The sequence below is a fragment of the Dromiciops gliroides genome, chromosome 4, assembly GCF_019393635.1.
Source record: "Dromiciops gliroides isolate mDroGli1 chromosome 4, mDroGli1.pri, whole genome shotgun sequence".
NCBI classification, from domain to species: domain Eukaryota; kingdom Metazoa; phylum Chordata; class Mammalia; order Microbiotheria; family Microbiotheriidae; genus Dromiciops; species Dromiciops gliroides.
The window spans coordinates 151,549,471-151,577,467 of NC_057864.1; the positions used below are offsets into that span (position 1 = coordinate 151,549,471).

General features: G+C 40.3%; 1 protein-coding gene across 1 annotated transcript in view; it reads right to left on the reverse strand.

Annotated features, from left to right (window-relative positions):
- The window catches only part of PGBD5 (piggyBac transposable element derived 5), a 175,600-nt gene that overhangs the window by 14,256 nt on the left and 133,347 nt on the right, over window positions 1–27,997 (reverse strand). The window contains exons 4-5 of the mRNA XM_043963316.1: window positions 15,780–15,957; window positions 8,435–8,632 (exon numbers count right to left, since the gene is read on the reverse strand). Of these exons, the coding sequence (XP_043819251.1) occupies window positions 8,435–8,632; window positions 15,780–15,957 (376 nt within the window). The remainder of the gene's footprint in view (window positions 1–8,434; window positions 8,633–15,779; window positions 15,958–27,997) is intronic.

A 27,997-nucleotide genomic window follows, 5' to 3' on the forward strand; every position in this document is an offset into this window, starting at 1 on the left:
GTACCCTTGAATGGTTCATTAGGCCAGACTCTGCATCGCTAGATCCCTTTGGGGTGTGAAGTCCTGCATGTCACCTACTCAAGTGTCCTTTAGGGTTGTTGTTATTCATCCTTCCTTTTCAGGGATAGACAATATCACAGGTGATATCTTGATCTGTGCATGAATTGGGTTTAAGTTAAACAGAGTTGCACAAAGTCATCAACTTCAATCCATCTTCTACAGTCATCGAAGTCCAGTGGCAAGACAAAAGTTGGGATGACTAGCGATGGCCCAGGATAGTGGATGACCTTGGTGGCTCCAATATCTACTGAACTTGCTTCAGCTGCCTTCATGGCCTTTAGAATAATTTGTTCTCATCTACCATTCCACTGACAGAAGTCTTCATATATTGGGGTAAACACCCCCCTAACTCACTGATGGGTTTGTGGCCCATCAGTTACCCTCAATTTGGTTCAACCTGTCTGCCAAGGTTTTACTGGGGTGTTGCCACTGTGCATGCTACAGCTTCCTGGAGCCAGAGGTGAGAGTTGGGCAAAGGTGGACACCAAAGGTGGATAGATGAGCAGCACTGAAAAGGTCTCAGCAAGCCCTCCCCACAGAGGTGCTAGTCCTCCATGAATGGCCCATACACCCTCCTTTAAAACACTTACTACTAGAATACTTTCCTCCCAACCAAAGACTTTTGATTATAGTGGGTCATACTAGATTTGATAATGCATGAGATGCCTAACATCCCTTCCAAATTAAACATGCTCTTTTTCTAAGACTCAGTTTCTATTTCTCCCTGGAAGTGATGGCTCCTGTGTTTACTGGGTCTCCTTTTAATTTATAGGGGTAGGGCCTGGATCTGTGATTTCAGTGGTACCAGGAACTCCTTGGTGAAGAACTTCTCTCTATCAGAGCAGGTCAGCACATTCTCTGCAACTGTCTCAGCACTGTCTAGAGTGCTAAGAGATTAAGTGACTTTTCTAGGGTCACACGTGCAGTAAGTGCCATGGATGGGACTTGAAGTCAGCTTTGTCTGGTCTCGAGGACATCTCTCTACCTATTACCCCACCATGGCTATTTTAGTCTATATTAATTCTAAATAAAGTCCCTTTGTTCTGGTCAGGTATCCTTAACCGAAAATAATCCAGCCCTATTAGGAAATGCAGGGCAGGGGCAGCTAGGTGGCACAGTGGATAGAGCACTGGCCCTGGAGTCATGAGGACCTGAGTTCAAATCCAGCCTCAGACACTTAACACTTACTAGCTATGTGACCCTGGGCAAGTCACTTAACCCCAATTGCCTCACCAAAAAAAAAAAAAAAAAAGGAAATGCAGATTAGCTAGATGACGGAATGCCAGGACTGGAGTCAGAAAAATCTCATCTCCTTGGGTTCAAGGCCAGTCTCAGACACTTACTAGATGTGTGACCCTGGGCAAATCACTTCACCATGTTTGGTTCAGTTTCCTCACCTGTAAAATGAGCTGGAGAAGGAAATGGCAAACCACTCCAATATCTTTGCCAAGAAAACCCCAAATGGGGTCACAAAGAAATTGGATAGGACTCAAAAAATGACTGAAACACATTAGGAAATAATATCATTCCCTTTAGAGTCTGAAGACAGAACCTGGAGTTAGGAGATGGAATCTTGTTCAAGCAACAGCAAGGAAGGCAATGTCACTAGATAGTAGAGTATGTCGTGGGGTAGGGGAGTGTCAGAAGACTGGAAAGGTGTGTGGGTGGCAGGTGATTCAGGGCCTTGAACAGCAAGCAGACGATTTTACATTTGATCCTGGATGTGACAAGGACACACTGGAATTTACTGACTAGGGGTGTGTGTGTGTGTGTGTGTGTGTGTGTGTGTGTGTGTAAATGACCTCCACTATATCTCAGACATGTGTCTCCTATCTCCCTGCTTTAGTTCCTTGGCCTTCATCATTACCACTGGATTCCACAGACATCTGAATGACATTCTGGCAGTCTCATAGAGAAATTCTTTGTATTCTCATTAGCCTCATAAATCTGGGAGGCTTAAATGTACTGAGGCTTTGTTGGGGGAGCACTGACCTCAAAACAAGAGCTACAAACAAAGCAGAAAAGATTTGGTTCTTGATAGGGGTGTCATGACATTCAGGAGCAGAAAGCCTATGCACGTTCAACAACAGCGTGGGGGGGTTCCTTTCCCCCTACCACCCTGAATCATTATTCAAGTGGCAGCTTGGCTCTTTAAATGTCCATATCCAGTTAGCTTATTTTCTCTATTTAGCTTTGAAATTTATTGAAATTTGAATTTTGTTTTCTCTGTGTGCGTGTGTGGGTGGGTGGGTAGATGTGTGTGTGAATGTTGTGGGTGTGGATGTATGCTTCAAATTTACTTAACCAATTCCATTTAGCTTGGGCTAATATTAAAATAATAATAATAATAAATAATAGCAGCTAACATTTATATAGTGCCTACTATGTGCCAGACGATGTGATAAGAGCTTTATAAATATTATCTCATTTGATCCTCACAATAACCCTGGGAGGTAGGTACTATTATTATCTCCATTTTACAGATGAGGAAACAGGCAAACAGTGGTGAATTGTCTTGTCTGGGGTCACACAGTTACTAAGTATATGAAGCTGGTTTTGAAAACAGATCTTCCTGACTCCAAGTTGGGCACTCAATCCTTCGTACCACTTAGCTGGACCTGAAAATAAATTTCTAGTTTTATTGGGGCAAGCTCACCCAGAAGCAGTGTGGGCATTACTGGAGGTCAGGGACACATGGGGCAGAACAATCTGAGATTTTAAATCTGCTGCTGAGAATTTGAGGGATGTCACTGAGAGTTGAAGGTAATTATGCGTCTCTTGGTGTACTTGTGTCTGTTTCATTGAAGCCCGAGTAGGATTTAGAAAGACTTTTCCTCTTTGGGCTGGATCCAATTCATAGATAACTAGAAATGATACTGGGATGGAAGAGCTCATCTTTTTCCCATGTGTCACTTCTTATTGAGTAGGACAAAGGACGGTTTGGGTGGGAAGAACATTGACCTGGTGCAGAGGAGACCCAGATTTCTGCTTGGTCACTTGCTGGTTATGAGATCCTGGACAAGTCCTAAGGTTATTTATCATAGTATCATCATTTTATACCTAGAAGTTCCCTTAAACTTTATCTATTCCAACTCTTACATTTTTAAAGATAATGAAACGGAAGCCCAAATTTGTAAAGAGACTTGCTCAGGTCACAAAGGGCCAAAGTGAGAAAGATAAGATTTGAATCCACAGCTAGGTGACTCTGTGGATAGAGCACTGGGCCTAGAGTCAGGGATACCTGAGTTCAAATCTGACCTTACATACATACTATCTGTGTGACCCTGGGCCAGTCATTTAACCTCTGCCTTTATCCACTGGAAAAGAAAATAGCAAAGCACTCTACTATCTTTGCCAAGAAAACCACATGGCCAATACTGGCATGCTATGGTCCAAGGGGTCACAAAGAGTTGGACACAACTGAATGAATGAATCCCAATTCTGTAATCTTTCCACTCTAATTAGTAATTTCCCTCATCTTTTGTGGAACCTAGGTGGCACAACAGACAATGTGCTGGACTTGGAGTTCAAATCTGATCTTGGACACTTACTAGATGTCTGTTCCTTGGCAAGTCACTATTATCATTATTATTGCAGTGCTGGACTTGGAGTAAGGAAGACCAGAATCTTATCTCAGATATTAGTGATATGACCCTGGGCAATTCACTTAACTTCCTTCAACCTCAGTTTCCTTATCTGTAATGGTGATAAAAATAGTACCTATCTTCCAGGGTTTCTGTGAGGTTCAATATTTATAAATCTGTATAGTACTTATAAAGCACTCAGAAAATCTTAAAGCACTATATAAATATTATATATCATTAACTCTGAAATAAGTTAGGTGGCAGGGCCTCTTCAACTTTTTCCACTTGTAACCCCTTTTTGCCCAAGATATTTTTAAGCAACCCTGGGAATATAGGTATATAAAATAGGTATACATAACCTTTGACTGTTGCCAAATTTTTCTCAACCCCCACATTCAGTTACATGACCCCATATAGGGTCATGACCCATAGTTTAAGAAGCTAGGGTCTAGATGACTTCTAAGGTTCTTCCTGATCTAGTACTCTTTCTATAAGAATTAATTTTTTTTAGGAGCAGCTAGGTGATTCAGGGGATAGAGTGTTGGCCCTGGAATCAGGAGGACCTGAGTTCAAATCCAGGCTCAGACACCTATTAGCTGTATGACCCTGGGCAAAGTGACTTAACCTCAATTGTCTACACACACACACAGACACACTCACACACACACACACACACTCACACACACACACACACACACACACACACACACACACACACACACACACACACGAATTTAATGTTTCTTCCTCTTTGACCTTAATTTTGGAGATATTTTCACTTGATCTCACAGTTGTCCACCACTACAAATACCATGAACTTAGAGATTCCACTTCAGGTCTAAAGTTAAAAATTATCCTCACCTGATCCTGCCCCATTTATTTATTTTTAAATCTCTCTGGATTCCTGCTCTGTCTCTTAGGACTCATTTCCTTCCTTGGTGCTCATAGCAACAGTGAGTTCCTTTTTTTGTCTTCATTTGGTACACTTAGATCATGTGGCTTCTCTTATGCAGTTTCTATTTCTAGATCTTTCCTTTAGGTTGGCTTTTTTTTTTTTTTATTCAGGGCTTGTCAGGAGATAGTCTCCTCTTTTTCCTAGCCTACCTTTTAAATGTCTCTCCTCTTTTGCAAAACAAAAAAACCAAAACAAACAAACAAAAAAACCAAAACCCAACAAAAACAAAAAATTCCAACATTTTGACCTGTTCACCTGAAGACAACTTGGGTTACAATCTTTAGCTATCCAGTGTGGAATTCCCTTCACCTAACATGCAAAGCATTTGTGATCTGTCATAGAAGATCATCACTATTCATTTTTTTATTATTATTTATTTTTTGCCCAGGGTCTCACAGCTAGTAAGTGTCAGGTGTCTAAGGCCGGATTTGAACTCAGGCACTTCTGAATCCTGGGCCAGCACTTTAAACACTGCGCCACTTAGCTGCCCCCATTATTCATTTTTTTGAGGATCATAGATCTGAATCTGGAAGGAACTCGGGTGACACCTAGTCCAACCCTCTTTTTGCAGAACAGGAAAATGGGGCTCAGGTAGTTGAAATGACTTGCTCAAAGTCATACAAGTAATAAGCATCAGATGCAGAATTTGAACTCAGGCCCTCTAACTCCAGAGTCACAACTTCTTCCACTGTTCCAAGACACTTTGTCTTAGGGAGTAGTTTGATGTCCAAGGAAATTAAGTGACTTGTTTAGAATCACAATGACCTATCTGCCATGATCTGAGGTCTTTCTGAATATAAGTCCAGCACTCTAGTTACTGTACCCTTTTGCCTCTGTCTACCCCAAAACACATCACAGATACTAAATGGCACAAAGTATGAAAAACTCAAACAGTGGATTGTTTTGTCTGCACTCTACAAAATCTTCCTATTAGGTTGGTTAATTTTTAGCATGAATAATGTAGTTGTTTTTGTCAAGAGGCACGGTGTAGTAGATAAAGTTCTGAGGAAGTCAGGAAGACCTTAGTTCAAATCCAGACTCGGATACTTCCTAGCTGTGTGACCTTGGGCAAGTCACTTAACTTTTGCCTGCCTCAGATTCCTCAACTGGACAATGGGGATCACAATAGCACATACATCTCAGGATCACTGTGAAGATCAAATGAGATAAAACTTGTAAAGCCCTTAGCATAGTGTCTGGCACATAGCAAGTAGGTGTTTAAGAAATGCTTACCCCCTTCCTCTTTCCCTATTTCAGTGTTGTGTAGACTCAATCTACATCAGGAACATCACATAAAAATAATGGTGGGCTGGCTAGCAGCAAATTTTGTATATTCACAGCAATTACTTGTCTACATCTGAGAGTACTCTGCTGCAGCCCTTTCATCTTGGTTCCTGTTGGAAATTAGTCATGGAGCTGTTTCATGGTCTTTCTTCTTGGAGCTTAATGAGATTCTTGGGTTTGGGATTTTATGACTCATAACCAACTATAAGCACAAATACAGGACTTTGCCAGGATGAATTATCACTTTATTAAGTCTATGCACACCTCAGCACTGACCATCAAACACTCATGAATCTGAGCATGTTTAAAATCAACCTGTGAGCTTTTTCCTCTTCCCCACATCAATATTCTTGTTCCTGGCACTCTTCTACTTTCTAGTCTCAAATCTCTGTTTTTCCCATTCCTTTACTTCACTAGCCCCAGAGGCCCAGCTTTTGCTTATCTTTATTAATAGAACCATGGTTCCTTACAGTATCTTCATTTTTGATGCCTTCTCCCATTGTCCTGTTTAATTTGCAGCCATCCCTGCCCCATATCCCATATATGTAGGATGCCCCATAATTCCTATGTGCTTAAGCACTATAATTACATGGGCAGTAGATACACTTAAGGTTGCAAAGATCTTCATCTCTCCCTCCTTTAATTGGCAACATTTCCTCTAATTTATCTGATTATTCTTCTTGAGAGTTGATTCTCTAGTCCTTTCTACATTCTACTGGTAGAAGAGAAAGATTGCTGAATTGGGAGTCAAAGGACTTGACTTTGAATCCTGGCTCTGTCATATTCTGTCTTGGAGAGTTGTGGTAAATCACCTCATCTACCCTGGACTCAGTTTTTGCATTTATAAAATGAGGGGATTGAATTAGATTCTCTCTGGGAGCCCTGCAAATTCTAAATCTATGAAGCTATAATAGAGCTTGGATGGTGCAGCTAGACCGGTCCATTTTAGCCCCAATGTTGAAAATCCTGTTGTCTTGTAACTGCATTCACAGGCTATAGCCACTATACTGCAAAGCAATATACAATACAACGATATGGCTAAGGGAAAAAATACCCCCCCCAATGAAAGCATGAAAGGCCCAGCTAAAATCCCACCTTCTACCAGAAGGCTTTCCTAATTCCACTTAATTCCAGTGCTTTTCCTCTTTTAATTATTTCCTATTTATCTTCTACAAAGCTTGCTTTGTTTACGTTTGTTTGCATGTTTTCTCTCCCATTGGATTGTAAGCTCCTTGAGGACAGGGACTGTCTTTTGCCTCTTTTTGTATCTATAGAGCTTAGCACAATGCCTGGCACATGGTAGTTGTTTAATAAATGCTTACTGTTTATTGATGTTTTTTAAATATATATATAATATACATATATTGATGTAATATATATGTAAACCCATCATATAGATGAAAAGATAGATATATGATAGATATAGATAGATAGAAAGAAAGAAAGAAAGAAAGAAAGAAAGAAAGAAAGAAAAGCCTAAATCCCGGCAAATATTCTTTAACAGCATTTCTTGACCTGTGGGAAGGGTATAGACTCAAAACAACCACCACCACACAAAAAAAAAACACCTAAAAGCATTTTTCTTATGATACTGTTGTTGCTCAGTCATTTTTCAATCATCTCCAACTAATCATGACCCCATTTGAGGTTTTCTTGGCAAAGATATTGGAGCAATTTGCCATTTCCTTCTCTAGCTCATTTTATAGATGAGGAAACTGAGGCAAACAAGGTTAAGTGGCTTGCCCAGGATCACACAGCTACTAAGTGTCTATGGCCAGATTTGAACCCAGGAAGAGGAGTCTTTCTGACTTGAAGCCTGGCACTCCCTCTACTGTATCACCTACGATGGCCCTATGATACCACACAAAATAAATATTTTTACACATGTCTAGTTCCTTTTCATTTTCCATTAGAGTAGCTTCATAAAACTTGATTTGTAGGATGGTTTGAAAGTAACTGACTTTTCTCTAAAGAATCCCCTTGGGTATGAGTTGATTTAAAAAAAAGTCATAAAGAGAAACCACTGGAGAAGTGGTTCAATGGTTCTGAACCCAAAGCACATATTTACTTCTGAAGGTGTAGGAAAGCAGAGCGTGGCGCTTTTATCTTTTTAAAATTAGGACAGATTTTCACAGATTCTAAGATGTTGAAGGGATCATGCCAAAGGGTCATTCTGTGATTCCTAGGCATACCAACATGAAACAGAGATTTTAATGAAGAATGTTAATTCACCTGGAAAAAAAAATCCCATCCTCTCCTTTCTTGGCAGTTTAAGAGGCAGCACAGTGAGAATAGCTTCCATCCTCTCAGCGAGTGCCTTCTACACCTCCTAATTTGAAATTTCCAATGGCCAGAGGGAGAGAATTATGGTTCTTGAACCCCCAAACCTGGAGATCATGGGAATTATAGGAACAATGGAATTGTACCTCTTATAAATGCTTCCAAATTCATTTTGTCAAGAGTTTGCCCTTAGATCATCCAAATCCTCCCCCCCCCCCACTCTCTACTTCTTCCATTTGACAGCTTGGCCTGCTCCAGTTATCCTCCTTACCTTGTTGAACTGGTGAATAGGCGTTTGTCAGAAAACGGAAGGGCCCTTTGTTGTACCAGCAGATCAGAGACATATTTCCTTTCACCTTTATTCGGTACTGTCCTCGAATCTGGGGGATATCCGAATTATTCAGCATAGACAGAGGTAGGCCAGTGCAGTCACTTTTTCGGGAACTCAGCAGTCCACAGCAGTAAATCCCTATGTGGATGGGGGGAAAAATAACTGTAAGATTTATACAAATTATATACATTATAGTACCCCATGGCTTATATCAGTTTGCAGAGGAAGAAATTCAGGCACAGAGAGTACGTGACTTTGCCTAAGACCAATTAGTTAGAAAGTGTCAGAGCCAGGATTTGAATCCAGATCTTCAAATTCCCAATGCAATTTTAGACAGCTAGGTGACACAGTGAATAGAATGCTAGGCCTGGAATCAGGGAGATCTGAGTTTAAATCTAGTCTTAGACACTTCCTAGCTATCTGACTGTAAGCAAGTTACTTAACTTCTATGTGTGTCAGTTTCTTCAAAACTGCAGAATGGGGATCATAATAGATCATACTAGTTGTTGTGAAGATCAAAAGAAATAACCGTAAATCACTTAATGTTTTGTTTCTGCATTTGAATCCCAAGACTTAGCTCAGTGCATTGCACATATAGGTACTTAGTTAGCTTAGTTAGCACAGAACCAGGCACACCGCAAATGCTTAATACACACTTAATTCCTTTCACTTCTTTATGAATATCAGTCTAAGCGATTTGGGTTTTCTCCTATAGGAAGTAGTGAGTCATTGATTGTTTTTAAGCTGGGAAGGAAGAGGTAGGGTATTGTGGGAGAAATTAGATGTATAAATCATAATTTTTAGGAAGATTAAATAAATCTGGAAGTAGCATATAGGGTGAAATAGGAGGAGGTAGGTAGACAGGTTAGGAGACTAATACAATAGTTGTATTGAATGAAAGCTCTTTGAAAACAGGGAGTGTTTTGTTTCTGTCTTTGAACCCCAGGACATTACACATATGGATGCTTAATAAATGATTACTGAACTGAATTAATATTAATATCATCAACAAATTATTAATAATAATATAAAATTTGTTATTAATGAGTATTAATTATAGAGTCTGGACCAGGGTGGTAGCAATGGGAGTGGTCAAATGTAGAGAGGGAAGAATAATGGATGATGTCAAGGTGTCCACTGGGAATAGAATTCTATTTGTTCACTGAACATTTGTAATTTGATAAGTAAAGCTATCATATGCAGAGAATTGCAGTGGCTACCGACGAGGGCACAACAGACATAGTTCCTGTCTTTCAGCAAACTTATAGTTTTATTGAAACAGGATCTGTACTCAGAGTCTTAGAACCTTAGAGGTGGAAGTGAGTTTGAAAGGTCAGGAAGCCCAGCTCTTAAGTGAAATGTGCAACTATTGCACTTCGACTTACAGTTAGGAACTGGACCTGTCATTTTAGTGATCTAGAGCCGTTGTGTTAAACATAAGTAGAAAGGGGAAGGGGTTGTCACTAATCCATGCATAGGGATCCCCGGTTTATATTGACTTAGAAAACCACATGTTAACTATCTATTTTCTATTGAATTTTGTTAAATATTTCCCTATTACATTTTAATTTGGTTTGGGCTGCTGGGGGGGGGGTGTTGTGAGACTAATTTGGCCATGTTTGACGCCTCTGATCTAGAGAATGAAGCTCCCTCTGCCGATGCTGGTCAGCTACATGCCTGGAGCCTTGAGAGACTTGCTCCAGGTCAGGCAGTATATGTCAGACAAGGAAGCTGAACCTAGCTCTGAGGCTACCTCTTCATATTATGCCAGATTGACTCATTTTTAGCAAGAAGCAGTTAAATAACAATGTGAGACAGAATAAAAATAAGAACTGAATGAATCTGGAATCCTGAGAAAATGATGGTTTCATTCATAGAAATAGCAAAGTCCAGTGGGTGGGGGTCCTCTGGAAACATCATGAGGTTAGTTTTAGACATAAAGAGTTTGGTGTAACAGAAGGAAAATAAGCAAATCCATATGAGAGAAGTGGGTTTCCTATTCAAAATTAATTTATATTTGAAAAGTATTGATTAAAAGCCTACTTAATTAATTTTTTAAAAAACCCAGTAGAATTAGTAGCTAAGGTTGCACAGATTGCTCACAGTCACTTGTGCAGTACAGATTATTTTACCTTAAGCATTATCTCCAGCTTTTACTTTACCCAACACCTGTGAGAAGGGGAGAATACCAACCTACCTAATGGAAAGACTAATATCAAATATAATTGTTATGAAATGGAGCCTATATTCTCTAGACAAGTTTCTAGATTCTACTTTTTCCTCCACATCCTCTCCCCCAAGACTTCTGATTGGTACACCACTAGAATCTGGGAAAAGTTTTCTCTTGTCTCAAATGAGATTGTAATTGCAAAGTGCTTAACACAGTGCCTGGCATATGGTAAATGCTATGTAAATGTTGGCTATCTTATTAGCTTATCCCTGTTTTCTCCTTAGATTTCTGAAGATTGAATCATCCTTTTAGGCCCATTACTTGATAGGTCAGTAATTTAAAAAACCATCCACCCAGGAATCTTTCCTTCCTTCAACTATTTTTGAGTCCAAAGAAGGAGATTTTTTTTCTTATTCTTATTCTAATAAGGGCCCCCACACTCCACCACCAAGCTTGTTAGACGTTTGATAAAAGCAGAGAAAGAAGTATGAATGAGCTTGTTTGCTAAAAGTCAGAATGAATGAGTGCTTAATCATTGTTCATGCCTCTTCAACTGCTCTTACCAAGTCTTCCAGAGTGGGAATGAATCCCGGATGTGCCCTTATAGATAACAGCAGCCAGAGCAATTTACCCAGAATAATTTTTCCTCCCCTTTTAGTAGGAAAATATCTGTTAAAAAATGGAAGGGATAAATGATATCAGTTAAATTTTTTTTTTTAAATGACAAAGCATCCAGGAAATAAGAATCTATTATTCTTCACTACTAAGGAATTTTCCCTGTCTGGTGCTTGCAAATATTGAGAAGCTAGGAGCAATTTGAAAAATGTTCAAGCATGATGGAACTGGGGTCTATGTTCATGCTAGAACAACGGCAAAAGCCAAACCTGGAAGAGTCTGTGCCTTTATCTCTATCTTCCTTAATGTGGATAAGGATAGATGTGTCTGCAAGTTGGCATGTGCTGTTTTAAAGGGGTCCTGTTTGTACCCCAGCAGGAACAATAGTTTCGGGTACACATTCTTCTCTCACACAAGGCCACATCTAATTGATACAGTCATGTGATATCTCAGGGAAAGGTCAAACAGTCTTGGTGGCTTCCAAAAAGAGGCCTGAGATATTCTTACCTTTTTCCCAGCCTTCTCTTAGAAAGATCAGATTTAAAATCTTACAGTTTCCTTCAATGAGGGATGTATCCCACCTAAACCACTGAAATTAGACCACAAGACCATCAACCTAGAGCCAGAAGGACAGTGGAAATCATCTCATTCAACTGTGGAAGCAGTCTGGTATACTGGAAAGAGCATTGGCTCAGGAGGCAGAGGATTCAAGTAAAAATTTCACTCCTGAATCTCACTACCTGAGTGACTTTGGACTAGTAATTTATCTTCCCTGGGCCATCTGTAAAATGGGAGATCAGATTAGATGGCCTCTGAACCCCTTCCAGCTCTGGATCTAAAATCCCATGATCCTCCTCATTTTACAGATGAGGCCCTGAGAGTTCTAAATGGCCTTCTAGGTGCCTTCAAAAACTAAATAAATGATTGTCATTCAGTCTTTTTTTTTCTAGTTGTGTTTGACTTGGCTCTCCATGACCCCATTTGGGGTTTTCTTGTAAAAAAAAAAGATACTGGAGTGGTTTTCTATTTCTTTCTCTCATCTGACAGATGTGGAAACGGTCACACAGTTACTTGAACTTCTTGAGTCTTCCTGATGACAGGCCCGGCACTTTATCCACTGTGTCACCTAGCTTCCCAAATAGATGATCCTACAATCCTATTGACTTAAGTTATTTCACATAAGCTATAAATGGCAAAACTAGGAATCAAACTTGGATCATTTGACCTCAAATCCAGCATTCTTTTCCCTAAAATTTGTAAAAAAAAAAAATGCTGACCCCATGTCACTTGCCTATGGCTGAGGCCAGAGGTGATTCTGCTGGGGCATCAAGTACCACTTACTCAGCTTTCTGGGTTACTGAGTGAGCCAAGGATGTAAGCTTAGCTCAATATATCCATAATCCCCAGTAAGATTTCTTACTTTGGGGGAGCTAGGTGGCGCAGAGGATAGAGCACTGGCCCTGGATTCAGGAGGACCTGAGTTCAAATCTGACCTCAGACACTTGACACTTACTAGTTGTCTGACTCTGGGCAAGTCATTTAACCCTCATTGCCCCCCCCCCAAAAGAAGATTTCTTACTTCTCTCCCTTCCTATAACTAGGGCAACTGTGGCATGAGCTCATTGGAAGATTGGCGGCTGCATTGCAATTCAGCCCACTCATTTGCCTCTGTGGCGGCTTTGCTTTTGAAATTGGCTCATAAGACCATTTCATGACTATGCCACAGAAGGTGACATTTTCATAACATCTCAACTTGGCCTTCTCTGCAAGGACCCTGAGGCTGAATCACATAATCAACTAATAAGCTGGCAAGAAAAAATAATATTTGGCTCCCAATCTATAATTAAAACTGGTGAAAGAAGAGGGACAATGGGAGGTGATCAGAAGGAAAACAGCTTTACCTTTAAATAAAACAACAATACTTTCAGATAATCTATATACATTTATATACATTTCTGCTGTGTAGCTCTTCCTACTCCAATGCTTCAGCTTGCCACAGAGATGACCCTGGACTTCAAAGCTTATTTGTGCCTGTGGAATGCTGGTCCTGTTAGGTCTTATCAGGTTAGAAAAGCTTTGATAAAAGTTCTGACAAATAACTGTATTTCAAAAAGAGCCCTGGATATTCTGGAACACTGGATTAAAGAACCCAAGTTCTTTAGAGCACAGGTCTTCTTCTTAGTACCTGTGTGACCTTGAGCACATTTCTTAACTCCTCAGGGTTTTAGTGGCTTCATTTGTAAAATGAGGGTGTTGGAATAGATGAGGGGCTCTTATCCTTTTTCTGCATGTGTATCATTGACCCCTTTGGCAGTCTGGTGAAGCCCAAGGATGCCTTCTCAGAATAACTCTTTTAAAAATGTATTGAATAAAATTCATAAGATTATATAGGAAACCAAATATAATAATCATCAAAATACAGGCTGTCCCAAAAGTCTTAGTGCAGTCCAGAAGCTTGAATCGTCTTAAAACTGTACTTTTGGGATACCTGGTATTGCAAAAACAAGTTCCTGAACCCCCAAGTTAAGAACCCCTGGACTAAATAATATCTAAAGTTCCTTTCAGCCCCAAATGTATGTTTCTATGTTGATTTCCAATCTCATGTTGACATGAACCAGACTACCTAAGGTTTGTGAGTCATCATCAGAAGCTTGGCATCCAGGTAATTAATTCTTTTGGTCATGGCAACTTACAGACTGACTAATAAAATAGCAAGAGGCTGCCATCCACATCAAGTATCTACTCTGATAAAATAACATCTTTGAGGAACTGACAAAAGGAATATAGAATTGGAATCTAGTTTTGGTAAAGGGGAATAGAAAATAGGAAGGGGAGGTTGGCCTCGGGGCATGGTGGGAAAGACCCTAGATTAAGAGTCAGAAAAGTCACTTCTACTATTTACTGTCTGTGTGACCTTGAGCAAGGCATTATTGGTGCCTCAGTTTCCTCAAATTTAAAAAGGAAATAATACTTGTTCTATCTACCTCAGAGGGTTGTTGTGGGAAGCAAATCCACATGGATGTGCTTGATAAATGCATAGCAGTAGATCAAAGTGAGCTAAAAAGAAACCCAGCTGCTGATTCCCCACTTTCCAAGCATACTCTGTGCAAATGGGCAGCAGGGTGGCAAACCTCTGCTTTCATTCACCTCCTCAGAAGCAAGAGTCACTCTCTCTATTCAGGATATAAACCAGGTGGACATTTTCAGAGGATAGTTCATCAGTCTGCATTAACTCAGAGGTTCTCAAACCTTTCCCTTCTTAAATCCCTCTCAAAACTGTGTAGTTTTCTTTGCTCTTGATACTTCCCCAAACTCCTGCTTTCCAATGTCTTTCCACTGAGTTGTAATTTGTGGGAAATTCTGCATAAGTGAATAATTTGGGGTTTGCAAGATGAGCTCTCTAGAAAGGCTGCAAGGTTGCTACCCAGTCATTGTTCCTGAGAGAAGTGACATGGGATAATGGATAGAGAGTCAATCTAGGTTCAAGTAAGTCTTGCCTCTGACACATACTGGTTGTGTGACCCTGGACTACTCATTAACTTCTCATTACTCTAAGCAACTCTCTTAAGATTATGTGTTGCAAACAATATGGAGACCTGTAGTGAAAGGGTGAGTTTCCTCACCTTGGAAGTCTTGATAGCAATGAAATCATGGGTCAAGTCTTTGTCCCAGTCTATCCTTATTCCCACTATGTTTTATATTCTAGTAGCTGTTATTGGATAAATGGAAATGCTTTTGACTATGATGGAGTGGACTAGCTGTGATCCTGAACTGTGGAACAAACTTTAGAATGTCATCAGATATTCCAGCTGGCCATGGAGCTCCTTGCAGTATCAATCCTCTCCTCTCTCCTCCACCCTAACAGCCATGACAGTGCTTTTCTTATCCCCTACAACAATGGAGAAGAGTCACCATCTTTCCAAACTATATTTGTTCCCTGAGCTAACCTGCATTCTTCTGCATAGCAACATGGGAAGGATCATCATTGCAGCTGAGTGGAAGCTCATGGGCAATTGCCCAAAAGGCTAACTAAAGAACAGTAACTGTTAAAAAAAAAACACCACCACCACCAACTATTGCTAGGGGACCATTCTTAGGTGGTCACAATTTGTCAAGAAGAGAACGCATGAAGAAATAGCACTGCAACTTTGAGTAGAGCTGATTATCTATATGGTCTTGAAGGTGGCTCCTAATATTAAAATTTTTATCATCTGGGGACATCTGTTTTTTTTGTTTTATGGGGCAATGAGGGTTAAGTGACTTGCCCAGGGTCACACAGCTAGTAAGTGTCTGAGGCTGGATTTGAACTCAGGTCCTCCTGAATCCAAGGCCAGTGCTTTATCCACTGCGCCACCTAGCTGCCCCCAATCTGGGGACATTTGTATCACTGACCAAGTCTCTTCCCAGGGCTTTTAATGAATAATTAATAAATAATGAATACTTTTTAAGTAATTGCTTTCAGCGCAAATCCATACCAGGAGTAGGTCATGCTATACAAACCTTGTTTTTCAAACTCTTCAAACAGGGGCAGGCTGGTGATGCTGGGTCCTGTGAAGATGATGTAGTTCTTGCCTGCTGCATTCCGACAGAGGCTCTTGGCCACCATGCTGTGGAGTTGGGGCTTCTTTAGAGTATCCAGTCCATCTGCACCACCACCTTCTTTCAGGTGCACATAAATCTTTAAGAGAAATATATAAAGATAAAGAGATCGAGTCCACTTAATCACAACAGCCTGAGAGAGTGATTAGGTGACAGGAAGCCTGGGTTTCTGGATCTGAATCTACCACTAAGTGAATTATGACCTTGGGTAAGTTATTCCCTCCTCTCTTCAGCATCGCTTGGCATATGTTATGTAGGGATACTATCAATAAAAAACTTATCTTTTAGATAGTCAGGGCATTGCACCCACTATTCATCCCAGGTAGTCCATGACTCAGAATACACTTCTTCACTTAAGAAAGACATAGGTAGGGGCAGCTAGGTGGTGATGGAGCACTGGCTCTGGAGTCAGGAAGACCTGAGTTCAAATCCGGCCTCAGATACTTGACACTTACTAGCTGTGTGACCCTGGGCAAGTCACTTAACCCCAATTACCTCACCAAAAAAAAAAGACACAGGTAAACTTAATGTTGAAGAATTAATCCACAGCATGGTGATTTCCAGCTTTATCAGGGCGTACCCAATATTACTTATGGCTGAGGTCATAAGGGAAGAACCTCTTACATAAACAGAATTCTGTGGAGATTTTCATGCAACTATATAAGGCTTAACAATTTTACACTCTGGTAAAAGAAATCAAACAAGGGTCTTACACAAGATGAATGGATGTGTGCAAATGTAAGAGATTAATGGAGATGTATAAGTGGACAAGATAATGGAAAGATACAAAGTGCAATCACTGAGGCAGAACAGTTAGAAGGGTGTAGATTGTTGGGATGTTCTAGGAAAAGGTAAAGTACTTATAAATTATTGATTACAGCAAGTAGGATACTTCTATTGTCCTAAAGAAAGCAAGGTTTCCCATGGGAAAGTCCATTCCCATGGTCTTTCAGGACAGAAATATCTCATTTCCTCATGACTAACTGCAGCAAGGCCAAACTTCTAGAAGAACAAAAAGTAGGTCTAAGCTCTATAAGTCCTAGAATTATGACTCCATACCAGAAAGGCAAAATGTTATGATAGAAAGAATAGTAATTTTGACGTGGCCAGAGGAATCAGAAATGAATTTTTTTTTTAGTGAGGCAGTTGGGGTGAAGTGACTTGCCCAGGGTCACACAGCTAGGAAGTGTTAAGTGTCTGAGGCTGGATTTGAACTCAGGTCCTCCTGACTCCAGGGCCGGTGCTCTATCCACTACGCTACCTAGCTTCCCCTAGAAATGAATTTTTTAAAGGGTTTGGATGAATTCATGATAGAGCCATAAATGGCTAAGGGAGGTGAAAAAGCTTAACCTTTAAGGAAGCCATAGAATAGGCTAGCAATGTCTACCCATGGCATTTCCCATTTTTCTGTGTTGCTAATACAACATCAGGACAATAGTCCATGAGTCTGATCCACTATGGTGGTTCTTATATTTGCAGAAACTTTTGCAGAAAAAATTGTTTCCCAGGTTCAGGCTAATCATGGGGGTGGGGGGGGGGAGGGAGAGAAGTGATGTCATGACCCCAGAGGTCTGAGAAGCTGGAAAGGAGCAAAAGGCTGAAAAAAGAGAAAGGTAAGTTAACATTTCAAAGGCTGGCACCATCCAAGTAAATATAAAATTAACATAAAAAGAGTCCTATGGAACTGCCCTGGCTCTCAGATAAAATACATTTGTAACTACAGTAATTTGACAATAATGAATTGGTCATTGGAAAATATGTTGAGTATGGCCAACCCAAATATTTCTTCATAGGACCATAAGTTAGCTCTGAAGAGCTGTATGAGAAATGACCGTGGTCCCTCAGTTTCCTCATCTGCAAAATAAGGAGGTTGTACTTAGAGATTTCTTAAGATTCCTGCCAATCCCAAATCCTATATTCTTGTATTTTGGTCACTACCTCCATTTTGCAGAAGGAGAAAGGAAGGCAGAGGGGAAAGAAGGAAGGAAGAAAGAAAAGGAAGGGGAAAAGGATATAAGAAAGAGAAAGAGGAGGAAAGAAGGATGGAAGGAAGGAGGAAAGAAGGAAGAAAAAGAATGAAGGAAGGAAAGAAGAACAGAGAGAAGGAAGGAGAGAGGGAAATGGGGATGGAAGGAGGGAAGAATGGAAGGAAGGAAGGGAGGGAGGAAGGAAGGAAGGGAGGGAGGGAGGAAGGAAGGGAGGGAGGAAGGAAGGAAGGAAGGAAGGAAGGAAGGAAGGAAGGAAGGAAGGAAGGAAGGAAGGAAGGAAGGAAGGAAGGAAGGAAGGAAGGAAGAAAGGAAGGAAGGAAGGAAGGAAGGAAGGAAGGAAGGAAGGAAGGAAAGAAGGAAGGAAGGAAGGAAGGAAGGAAGGAAGGAAGGAAGGAAGGAAGGAAGGAAGGAAGGAAGGAATGGAAGGCTTTCCTATCCACTAGATAGGCTCTGTGTGACCTTGGCCAAACCATTTCTCCCTCAGCTTCATTTTCCTCATCTGTAATATGAGGGGATTGGACTCTCAGCTGTAGAGCTACAATCATTGACAATTTGACATGGCTCATATATGACAATTTGTCATAGATCATACAATATGTTAGTGGTAGAAATTAAATTATCCTCCAAGGTGCCAGCTATGTCCTCTTTCCTCCATCATGGAGGAAACTGCAATGGAAGAACACTGGACTGGAAATCAGAAAACTTGGGATCAAATCCCAGCTCTGCTACTGCCTCGTTTTGTGAACTTGGACACATCACATTGACCTCTCCTGGACTCAGTGTTCTCATCTTAAAATGAGGGGACTGGACTGTCTAAGTTCTAACATCATGTGTAGCTAAATATGTTCTAAATACAGGGGAGGGGTTAGAGAGACATGACATCACTATCAATATGGACAAATTTGCTCAGGCTCTTGGAAGAATAAAAGAGATGAAGTAAGAAAATATGGAACTATGCCCTTGAGTTCTTGGTTCTGGTTCAAATTATCCTAGTATGAACAGCAAGTAGTTTCTGAGCCTAAATTGAGAGAACATTCACTCTCTATCCCTGGCCTACTTAATTACAAAAAACTAATATGAAGATCTAGATAAAGTTTGTTGCATGTCTAACAATCAAATAATTCTCCCTTGATTAAATTTCCTAGCTATGACACATGTCGAGTTAGAGCTTTTCAGTGCATAAATCTATAGTTCATGGTTAAGCTTTTGAGGGTGAGGAATATTCATTTGAAGGTCACTGGAGTACTTTGGATAGGAAGGGGAAGGAAATAAGTATTTATATACCACTATGTATATTTATATGACTACTATGTAGCCAGTACTGTGCTAAAACTTTGCAAATATTATCTCATTTGATCCTCACGACAACCCTGCAAGGTAAATTCTGTTATTATCTTTATTTTACAGTTGAGGAAACTGAAACAGAAGTTAAGTGATGTGTCCAAGGTCACACAGCTAGTGAGTGTCTGAGGCCATATTCTTTTTTTTCCCTGAGGTCATATTTTTAACTCAAACCTTCATGAATCCAGGACTAGCACTCAAGCCACTTGACCACCAGCTGCATGAATCTGTGAATTGGTCCAAGTCTTTTGAAAAACAATTTAGAATATACAAACAATTTATTAAGCTTTTCATATTTTTTGCTCCAGAAATCCCAGCACTAAGAATTCTGACAAAACGAAAGCTCCCATATATACAAAAATATTAACAGAAGTGCTTTTTGTGGTAGCAAAAAGCAAAAACGTAAAATAGTGAGTATCCATCAAATAGCAAATGGATGAACAAATTGCTCTGTTTGGATGTGATGGAATATGATTGTGCCCTCAAGAGATGATGGAGAACCATGAAAGGTTTTGTATGACTGGACACAGACCAAAGTAAGCCAGAGAATGTATGTATGTATAAATAGACTACAATAAGGTGATTTTTAAAAACTCACTCAAAAAAAGCAACAGAACTCAGAATAAATGAAATCATCAATGTCATGTCCAAATGTCAAATGACTGCAGATGTCAAATGTGGTAGGTATTGTCATTCATAGCTGCTGTGTTAGTTTTGCTTGACTTTTTTTTTTTTTTTGTAACAAGGATAGTTCATGGGAAGGGTAGAGAGGCTTTATAGGGAAATAGTTGTCATGTAAAAAGCATAAATGCATTAAGAAATATTAAAAAAATTAAATAGTATGACATGGTAGCTGAAAAATGAACATAGCCTTAGGCCACATTTAAGTAGTAGCCAGAAAAAGAGTTGTCATAGCCTTGGCATATCATGGCCGGTTTAGCCATCTGAAACATTGGGTTAATTTCTGAGTGCCAATCTGGACAGTATGCAGAGGAGGAAGATCAGCACATCAATGGGAGTAAAAATCATACCATGTAAGGATCAGTGGAAGGAATGGTTGATGTTTAGCCCAAAGAAAAGAACACTTAGAGGAACATAATAGCTCTCTTCTAATATTCAAAAGGCTTTCATGTAGAAGAGGAATTGATAATAATAGTTCACATTTCTGTAGCATCTTAAAGTTGGTAAAATGCTTTACGTGGTATTTCACTTGATTCTTACAACACACCTGTGATACTGTTAACTCTCATTATCTCCATTTTAAACATGAAGAAATTTAGGCTTAAGGGAACTCAAGCGCCTTGCTCATGTTTACAGTGAATATCAGAGGCAGAATTCAGCCTCGGGTCTCTTCTGTAACCAAGTCCAGTGTTCCTGCAAATATGCCAAGGAAAGAATTTGTTTCATTTTGCCCTCAAAGATGAAGCTAGGAGCAATGGGAAGAAATTTTGAAGGGGAAAATTTGGGTTCAACAAAAGGTGAAATTTCCTAACAATTAGAGATTTCCTAAGTAGTGTGGAAATTTATTTTCATTTGGGGACCCTACCTTTAGGCTGAAATTAGAAAGCCTTAGGCCCTCAGGGTCTCTTCTGTGTGGGAGGTGCTGGTGCCCCTCCCCCTCTGCTTCAGCTGAGCCAAAAAGCCTTGTGGGCTGTACAAGACGCCAGGTCAGACAGCTGGGGGAAAAAAGCCCCCAGCTCCCTCCGACCTGAGCGGATCTATCTGAAAGATCCCAGATAGCCTGTGCTGTAGCACGTGAGGCTGGAGTGCACCCCCCCCCCCAGCCGCAGCCCTGGCTAGAGAATTAGCTTGGTCTGTGGGGGTGCAAGAAGCCCCGAGATTTGAGTGGAGAGAAGAAAATATATATAGACCTGGGAGTTAGACAGCAAGGGGTTCGGATGGACTAGACAAGGTGGAGAAGAGGTCAAGTGGCGGCTGACGAGATTAGAAAGGCTGGAGCACAGCAGACTAGAGACGGGGCTACAAGGAGGCAGCGGAGAGCACAGAAGGGTCAGCACAGGGTACAGGTTGGAGAAAGTGAAGATTAAGAGGCGTTAGAAGAAAGTAGCTGAGCAGGGAAAGTGCATTGTGCCCTGAGGCAGGAGGCAGCTAAGGCCCTTATTGTATTAAAGAAGTTCCAGGCACAGCAGGTGGGAAAGAGAGGCATCACAATGCAGGCAGGTTGTACGTTTTATTTCCCTGTATTCTTGTTTTTTTTTGTTTTTTTGTGCAGGGCAATGGGGGTTAAGTGACTTGCCCAGGGTCACACAGCTAGTAAGTGTCAAGTGTCTGAGGCCAGATTTGAACTCAGGTCCTCCTGAATCCAGGGCCGGTGCTTTATCCACTGCGCCACCTAGCCACCCCCTCCCTGTATTCTTAATTTTAAATAGTATCTCATAAATAAACTCTGCTTTGATTACTTAGTTAAGAAGCTTTTTAATATTTTGCTTATCAATTTGGAAGTGGAGCAGTGTGGTGGAACTTTATAAACGGCCTACATTAAATTAAACGCAGTCAGATAGCCCAATAGTCAACAGTCCCCAGATTAGTCCTCCAGTCAGATTAGCCCCCCCAAATTAGGCTAGTCATCAAAAATATTCTACAGTAGATGGGGTTGCTTTGGGGATAAATGGTTTCCCCCCTCCCTAAAGGGAGGTTTTCAAAGCTAGGTGGACCATTTGTCAGGGGATTTTGATTTAGGCATTGATTGAATTACATGACTTAAGCCCCTTCCAAAATTGAGCTTCTGTGACCACCAGGCTGATCTGATCTATCTAGTGACAGGGATGCCCCCTTCTTCTCTCACTAGTCCTTATGTGACCCTCCTAAACTGGACACTTGGTCACAAAACGTAACCTTCTTCCACAGCACTATTCATTCATGCAGGGTAAATGATAGCTAAGATCTCCTTCTGGAGACCCCACTGACAGTAATTTACTAAATGATACCCCAATTCCCTGAATAGATTAAAGAACTGACCTCATATGGTAAAACTGTTTTTATTTCATTTAAATCAATGGAAACTTTCTCTGAGAGGCAGCATATGGCACTGGGACCTGGAGTCAGGAGATATGGATTTGAAACCTGGCTCCAATATTAGCTATTTGATCATGGGGGAGTCATTTACTTCCTCGAGCTTCCAATTTCCCATCTATAAAGTGAGGCTAATTACACTTGCACTGCCTACTCAACTGAATAATTGTGAGGAAATCACTCTGTGATCCTTAAAGCTATCTATAAACATCAGATTTATTAAAAAAGATTAAAGGATTACCCTGTTCTACTGCTCCCTCTCTTAGGTGTGCCCCTTAAGCATTTTTCAAAGTAGTTAGACAAGGAATTGGAATATGAGGAAATCCAAGTTTCAAATGACAAGCTCTTTGTGCAGTTCTCTAAAACTCTAGTCAAAAGGCATTCATGACAGCCACATATTAAAAGTAACTTTCCATCCTCTCCGTGTTCCCCAAGACTTAAAAGGCATTCAAAACAATTCCAATAAAGTGGTCAGGTTTTAGGGAGAGGGGGTCAATGCCACTGGTTCAATATTAAAAGATGAGTGAATTTCCATATAATGCAGCCCATGAATGTATCTCCCATTACCTCCTGCCTTTGCCATTCACACAGAAACCACTGTGTCAGCTGTATTTCATAACTGCACATGAGAGTTTCCCCTCTTCCCCATTCCCTAATTAGGTTAGCCTGATTAAAATCTGAGTGTTTAAAGCCATTGATTCTAAATGCCTATTTATAAAAAAAACACATTAATTTTTAGGAACAAATGTAACATTAGTACTTAAAAAAAAAGAGTGAAATGTCTGAGGGCTGGGGAAGGGGTCATTGGGTTCATTCCTCTGCTTTCAAGGGGATATCTAAGCCATCCAGGATAGACCATAACCTTTTCTCTTTTTAAGGATAATTACAGAAGCTCATTTTGGCATCATATATTTAGATGGTTAAGAAGCTCTTTCTTCCAAACAAGAGCTGAACACATGGAAGGTGTTTATGTTGAATTCACATGATCTCAGGATTCTTTAGTACTTATGAAAGACACTGGATTTAGTTGAAGCCAGGGAAAGCATAGAGCTTTTCAGAGTTGCTGCAGTCCCAGAATCTTTATGTTAAACATAAATTTTTGACACTAGGATTAAGCAGTGAAGATTTAATGGCATACAAGGCACACGATAATAGGGAAAAATGCATAACAGACTGTAGACAAAAGCCTTGGGCTGGTGCTCCCCTCCCCCTTAGTAAGCAAATGAAGGAACATCCACATAGACCAGGAGAGCTGCAGAGACAACCTCATGGCAATATCCTAATTTGGAGCTAATTTACGCTATAGTTGTCTCTATACTTGGTCCTCCTCTGGTTCTTTAGCTAGCAAATTCCTTCTTCATGCTACAATAATCTTTATGATTCAAAACTACCTTCTGCCTAGCTGAGGCATCCTTTCATCTTCTATCTCCCACCACCCCACGCTCATTTCTATCCTCCTTAGATCCTTTGATTGAGAACTTTCCCATTTGTACACACCTTCCATCTTTTTTCCATGTCAGAGAAGGTTTTGTGTGGTTTTTTTTCATTTAAAAAATTATTAAAAGTAAATATTTTATTGATGCATTCTTCCCTCCCCCCCCTTTTTTTTTTGCCTAAGTCTGTTGCTACACCTTTCACCTTTTGAAGCTCAATGAAACCTAGATGTGTCATGGAAGTAGCTACAGAAGAAAGAGCACTGACTCTTGAAGTCAGGGGACCTGGATTTGAATCCTATTTCTACTACATACTCTCTTGTGTGACCTTGGGAAAGTCACAACTTTTTTTTTTCTTTGAATTTCAACTTCTTAACTTCTCAGTTTCCTCATCTATAAGAAGGTGTTAGATTGATAGATTCTAAAGGCCCCTTTTAGTTATAGATTTGTGATACTGAAGATACTGTATTTCTTGAACTCTAATGCTGGTTGAATTTTCTCTTTCCCTCCTCACTACCCACCCTGCTCCCCACAGAGGACAGGAGGAGGAATCAGCATGTTCTTTGTACCCTACTGTAAGCTGCTGACTTTCCTGCTCTAAAGGTCACTCAATCTCTTTATATCAGTCTGTACTGCTCCTTGTTAAGACTACCTTTAGGCCTGTAGGTTACTCTTTCTCTTTCCTCAAGAGTTCAGTACCTAGTTCACAGCCTTCCTCTCTTCTTTAACCTGTACCCTCATCTTTGGTGATAAATGTTGACCTTTGGAACATCCTGGTCTCCAAGTTTATGAACCTCCTCCAATCCCATGATCTCCATCTTCATTCTCCTTCAACATCCCATGAATAATAATCACACCTTAACCCTCATTATCAGCCAAAAATGTTCTATTTCCAAGTTCTTGAATTCTGGAATTCCTTTTTCACAATCTTCTCTCTTTCATCCTCTCTCATTGCAATATGCCCCCTAAAACTGCTCTTCATCCTCATCACAACTCTGGGTTCCATAATCACTCCCAATTCTCAGCCCATCAACCTTGCTCTGGCCTCACTTTCATTCCTTCAGTGTCAAACCTAGAATTTAACCAGAAAAGACACAATTTTCCATTATTTAGTCTCTTGTTTTTTTTTGCTTTTCATCCCCTGTTAACAGTGAAACCCTAAGTCACTCCTAATATCTCCTCTCTGCTCTAATTCCTAGGAAGTCACAAAATCATAAGGGCCAAGTTCACTACAAATTCTTATTATCTAATGTCAAATGGGTCCTCACCATTGCATGACAATGTTTAGTCTTCTCAAATTGACTCCCTATATACCTCCCACATTGTCTCTTTCAAACCTCTTCTTAAGCTCCAAATTCCACCCCATTCCCTCAGCAGATAACATCATCTCTTACTTCCTTGAGAAAAATGAGGTCCTCTATGGTGAATTCTCTCCCTTCTCTTTCTTTATATCTAAAACCTCTATGTGTCCTTACACATTTTTTCCCTTTCTATTTAGTCTCAGGAAGTGAGGTGGCTCATCTCCTTGCCAAGACTTACTTCTTTACTTTTGCCAAAAATTCCACATTGTCCTGGATACTCATAATGAATATCTCCCTATCTACTGTCCCCTTTGCTTCTTTCTAAAAACATGATTGGGTCTCGCTTATCTTAAATACACACACACACATTTGATCCTGCCATTTTCTCAGGTAAATTGTAACCAGTGGCTCAGAGGAAACCAGACAGTTGGCCAGTCAGTAAACATTTATTATGTGCCTGTTATATGCATGGCACTATCCTAAGCACTAGGGATACAAAAAGAGGCAAAAGATATTCCCTGCCCTCGTGGATCTTATAATCTAATGGGAAAGACAAGAAAATATATACATGGATACATATATATAAAGTGTCTCATATATACACAAACATATATATACTATTTATACATACTATGTATATGTATACATGTGTATACACATATATTTAGATATATGTGTGTATATATAAACAGATGTGTGTATGTATATATATCTATATATATATACATATATGTGTACATACACATACAAGCTATCTATAGGATAATTTACCACACTTAATTTTGGCAGCAGCCAAAAATCTTGGCAACATACCATCTCCCCTGACTCTGGTGACCTCACTCTCCCATGCCTTTTACTCCCTTTCTTTTCATTTTCCATCGTTTTTTGTTCTTTTTTGCGGGGTAATTAGGGTTAAGTGACTTGCCCAGGGTCACACAGCTAGTAAGTGCTAAGTGTCTGAGGCCGGATTTGAACTCAGGTACTCCTGAATCCAGGGCCGGTGCTCTATCCACTGCGCCATCTAGCTGCCCCTTTCCATCATTTTTGATGGAATACAGGGGCTGCCTGTCACATCCACTGGGAATTTCTGTGTAATTCCATATGTTGTGCGGGATGTTTTCTTGCTTTGTCTTTTTTAAACCTGTCCTTCAAAACCAACAGGTATTTAAAAACTTAGGAAAACTCTCAGCAATGGTTGTTAAATCAATAAAGGCTTTGACTGCAAGAAAAAAATCTTGACAACAGCCCAAAGTCCTGTCTCTTTGGTTCACTTTCCTGTTCTTGTTTTTTCTCTTCTTTCCAGGGAACCTTTGAATATAGCACATGTTGCACAGGTAGCACATGTCTAGGTTTCCACAGAGGTGTGTAAAAGGTCTCCAGTTGTAAGCTAGTTTAACAGTACACAGCAGATAAAGGACAGATTTTAATTTCTCTGAACATGTTAAAAATGTACAAAGCATTTAGAGTAGTCCATAAACAATCAATACAATTCTCCCTCCTTTCTGGTTAATATTGCCTCTCTCTCCCCCCTTTTACTCCCAACCCTATATAGTCCCCAAGACTCACAGCCATTACTCTGTGGTTTGGCCTTCCCTTGGAAGGAAAATGAACTTAGAGTTTCTAAGAAGCAACCCCAATTGGGGCAGCTAGATGGCGCAGTGGATGGAGCACCGGCACTGGAGTTAGGAGTACCTGAGTTCAAATCCGACCTCAGACGCTTAACACTTACTAGCTGTGTGACCCTGGGCAAGTCACTTAACCCCAATTGCCTCACTTAAAAAAAAAAAAAAAGAAAAAAAAAAGAAGGCAACCCCAACCCCCCAAATTCTGATCCCAGAGATACAGACAGGCAGGGACCTCCTCACAAATGTTTAACAACTGGTTCTCTGAAAATATAGGAAACATCTTTAAGTTTGATTTGCATTTATGACATTTTTCCCATCACTTTCTTCCTCTAAACAATCACCAAAACAATAACTCAAACCCTGATTTTGTACTTTCTGCTGAAAATTTATCAGCTCCAGGTTGTCCAGGCCTGTAGTCTTATGTTGTCACAACCTTATGGTATGAAAGGCTTGGACTTCTCTTGTATGGAAAACAAATTTGGAATTGCTAAAACCTGCATTGTCTGAATAACTCCTAACAGTAAAAAAGGGAAAAGTTCAGGGTGTTTGCTTCACCACTGTAGGACTGATCAATTCCATGGGCTTTTATCCCTTATGTCCCCTTATCCCTTGTTACAATTCCTAGAAAGGGCAGCCTTCAATTCCCCACCATCTATCTGCTCCAATTCCTTGTGATCTGACTTATGATCACACTACTCTCCTGAAACTGTTTACTCGAAAGTCACCAGTGATCTCTTAATCTTGAAACCTAATAGTTTTTTCCAAGTTCTCATCTCCCATGACCTCCTCCTCCTTAATGGTCTTTTCTTCTTTGGCTTACATGATACTGCTCTCTCCTTTTTCTCTACATATTTTTGACTACTTCTTGGTTTCTTTTGCCAATTTATTGGCTCTATCCTAGTACCTCTTCCATTTTGTCTCTATTATATCCCTTGGTTCCTTTCATTTGCTCCCATGGATTCAATGACCACCTCTACATAGAAGACTCCCAAACCTATAGATTTAGATTTGGGGATTTTTGTTGTTGTTGTTGTTAAGTGACTTGCCCAGGATCACATAGCTAGTAAATGTCTGAGGCTGGATTTGAACTCATGCCCTCCTGACTCCAGGGCTGGTGCTTTATCCACTGTGCCACCTAGCTGCCCCCTATATATTTTGTTTTAATTTTTCCTTAAATTCCAGGTCTGCAAGTCAGTTCTGCCTGAACATTCCACTCACATCTCAAACTCAAATGATCAAAATCGAATTATTCTTCTTCCCTCCCAATTAACCTATTTCATATGATGGCATTCCAGTCACCCAGGCTCAAAACCCCCGAGCCATCTTTGATTCTTCCTTTTCCCTCATTCACTAGATCAAATTTATAGCCAAACCATGTTGAGCTTCTTTACATTTCCC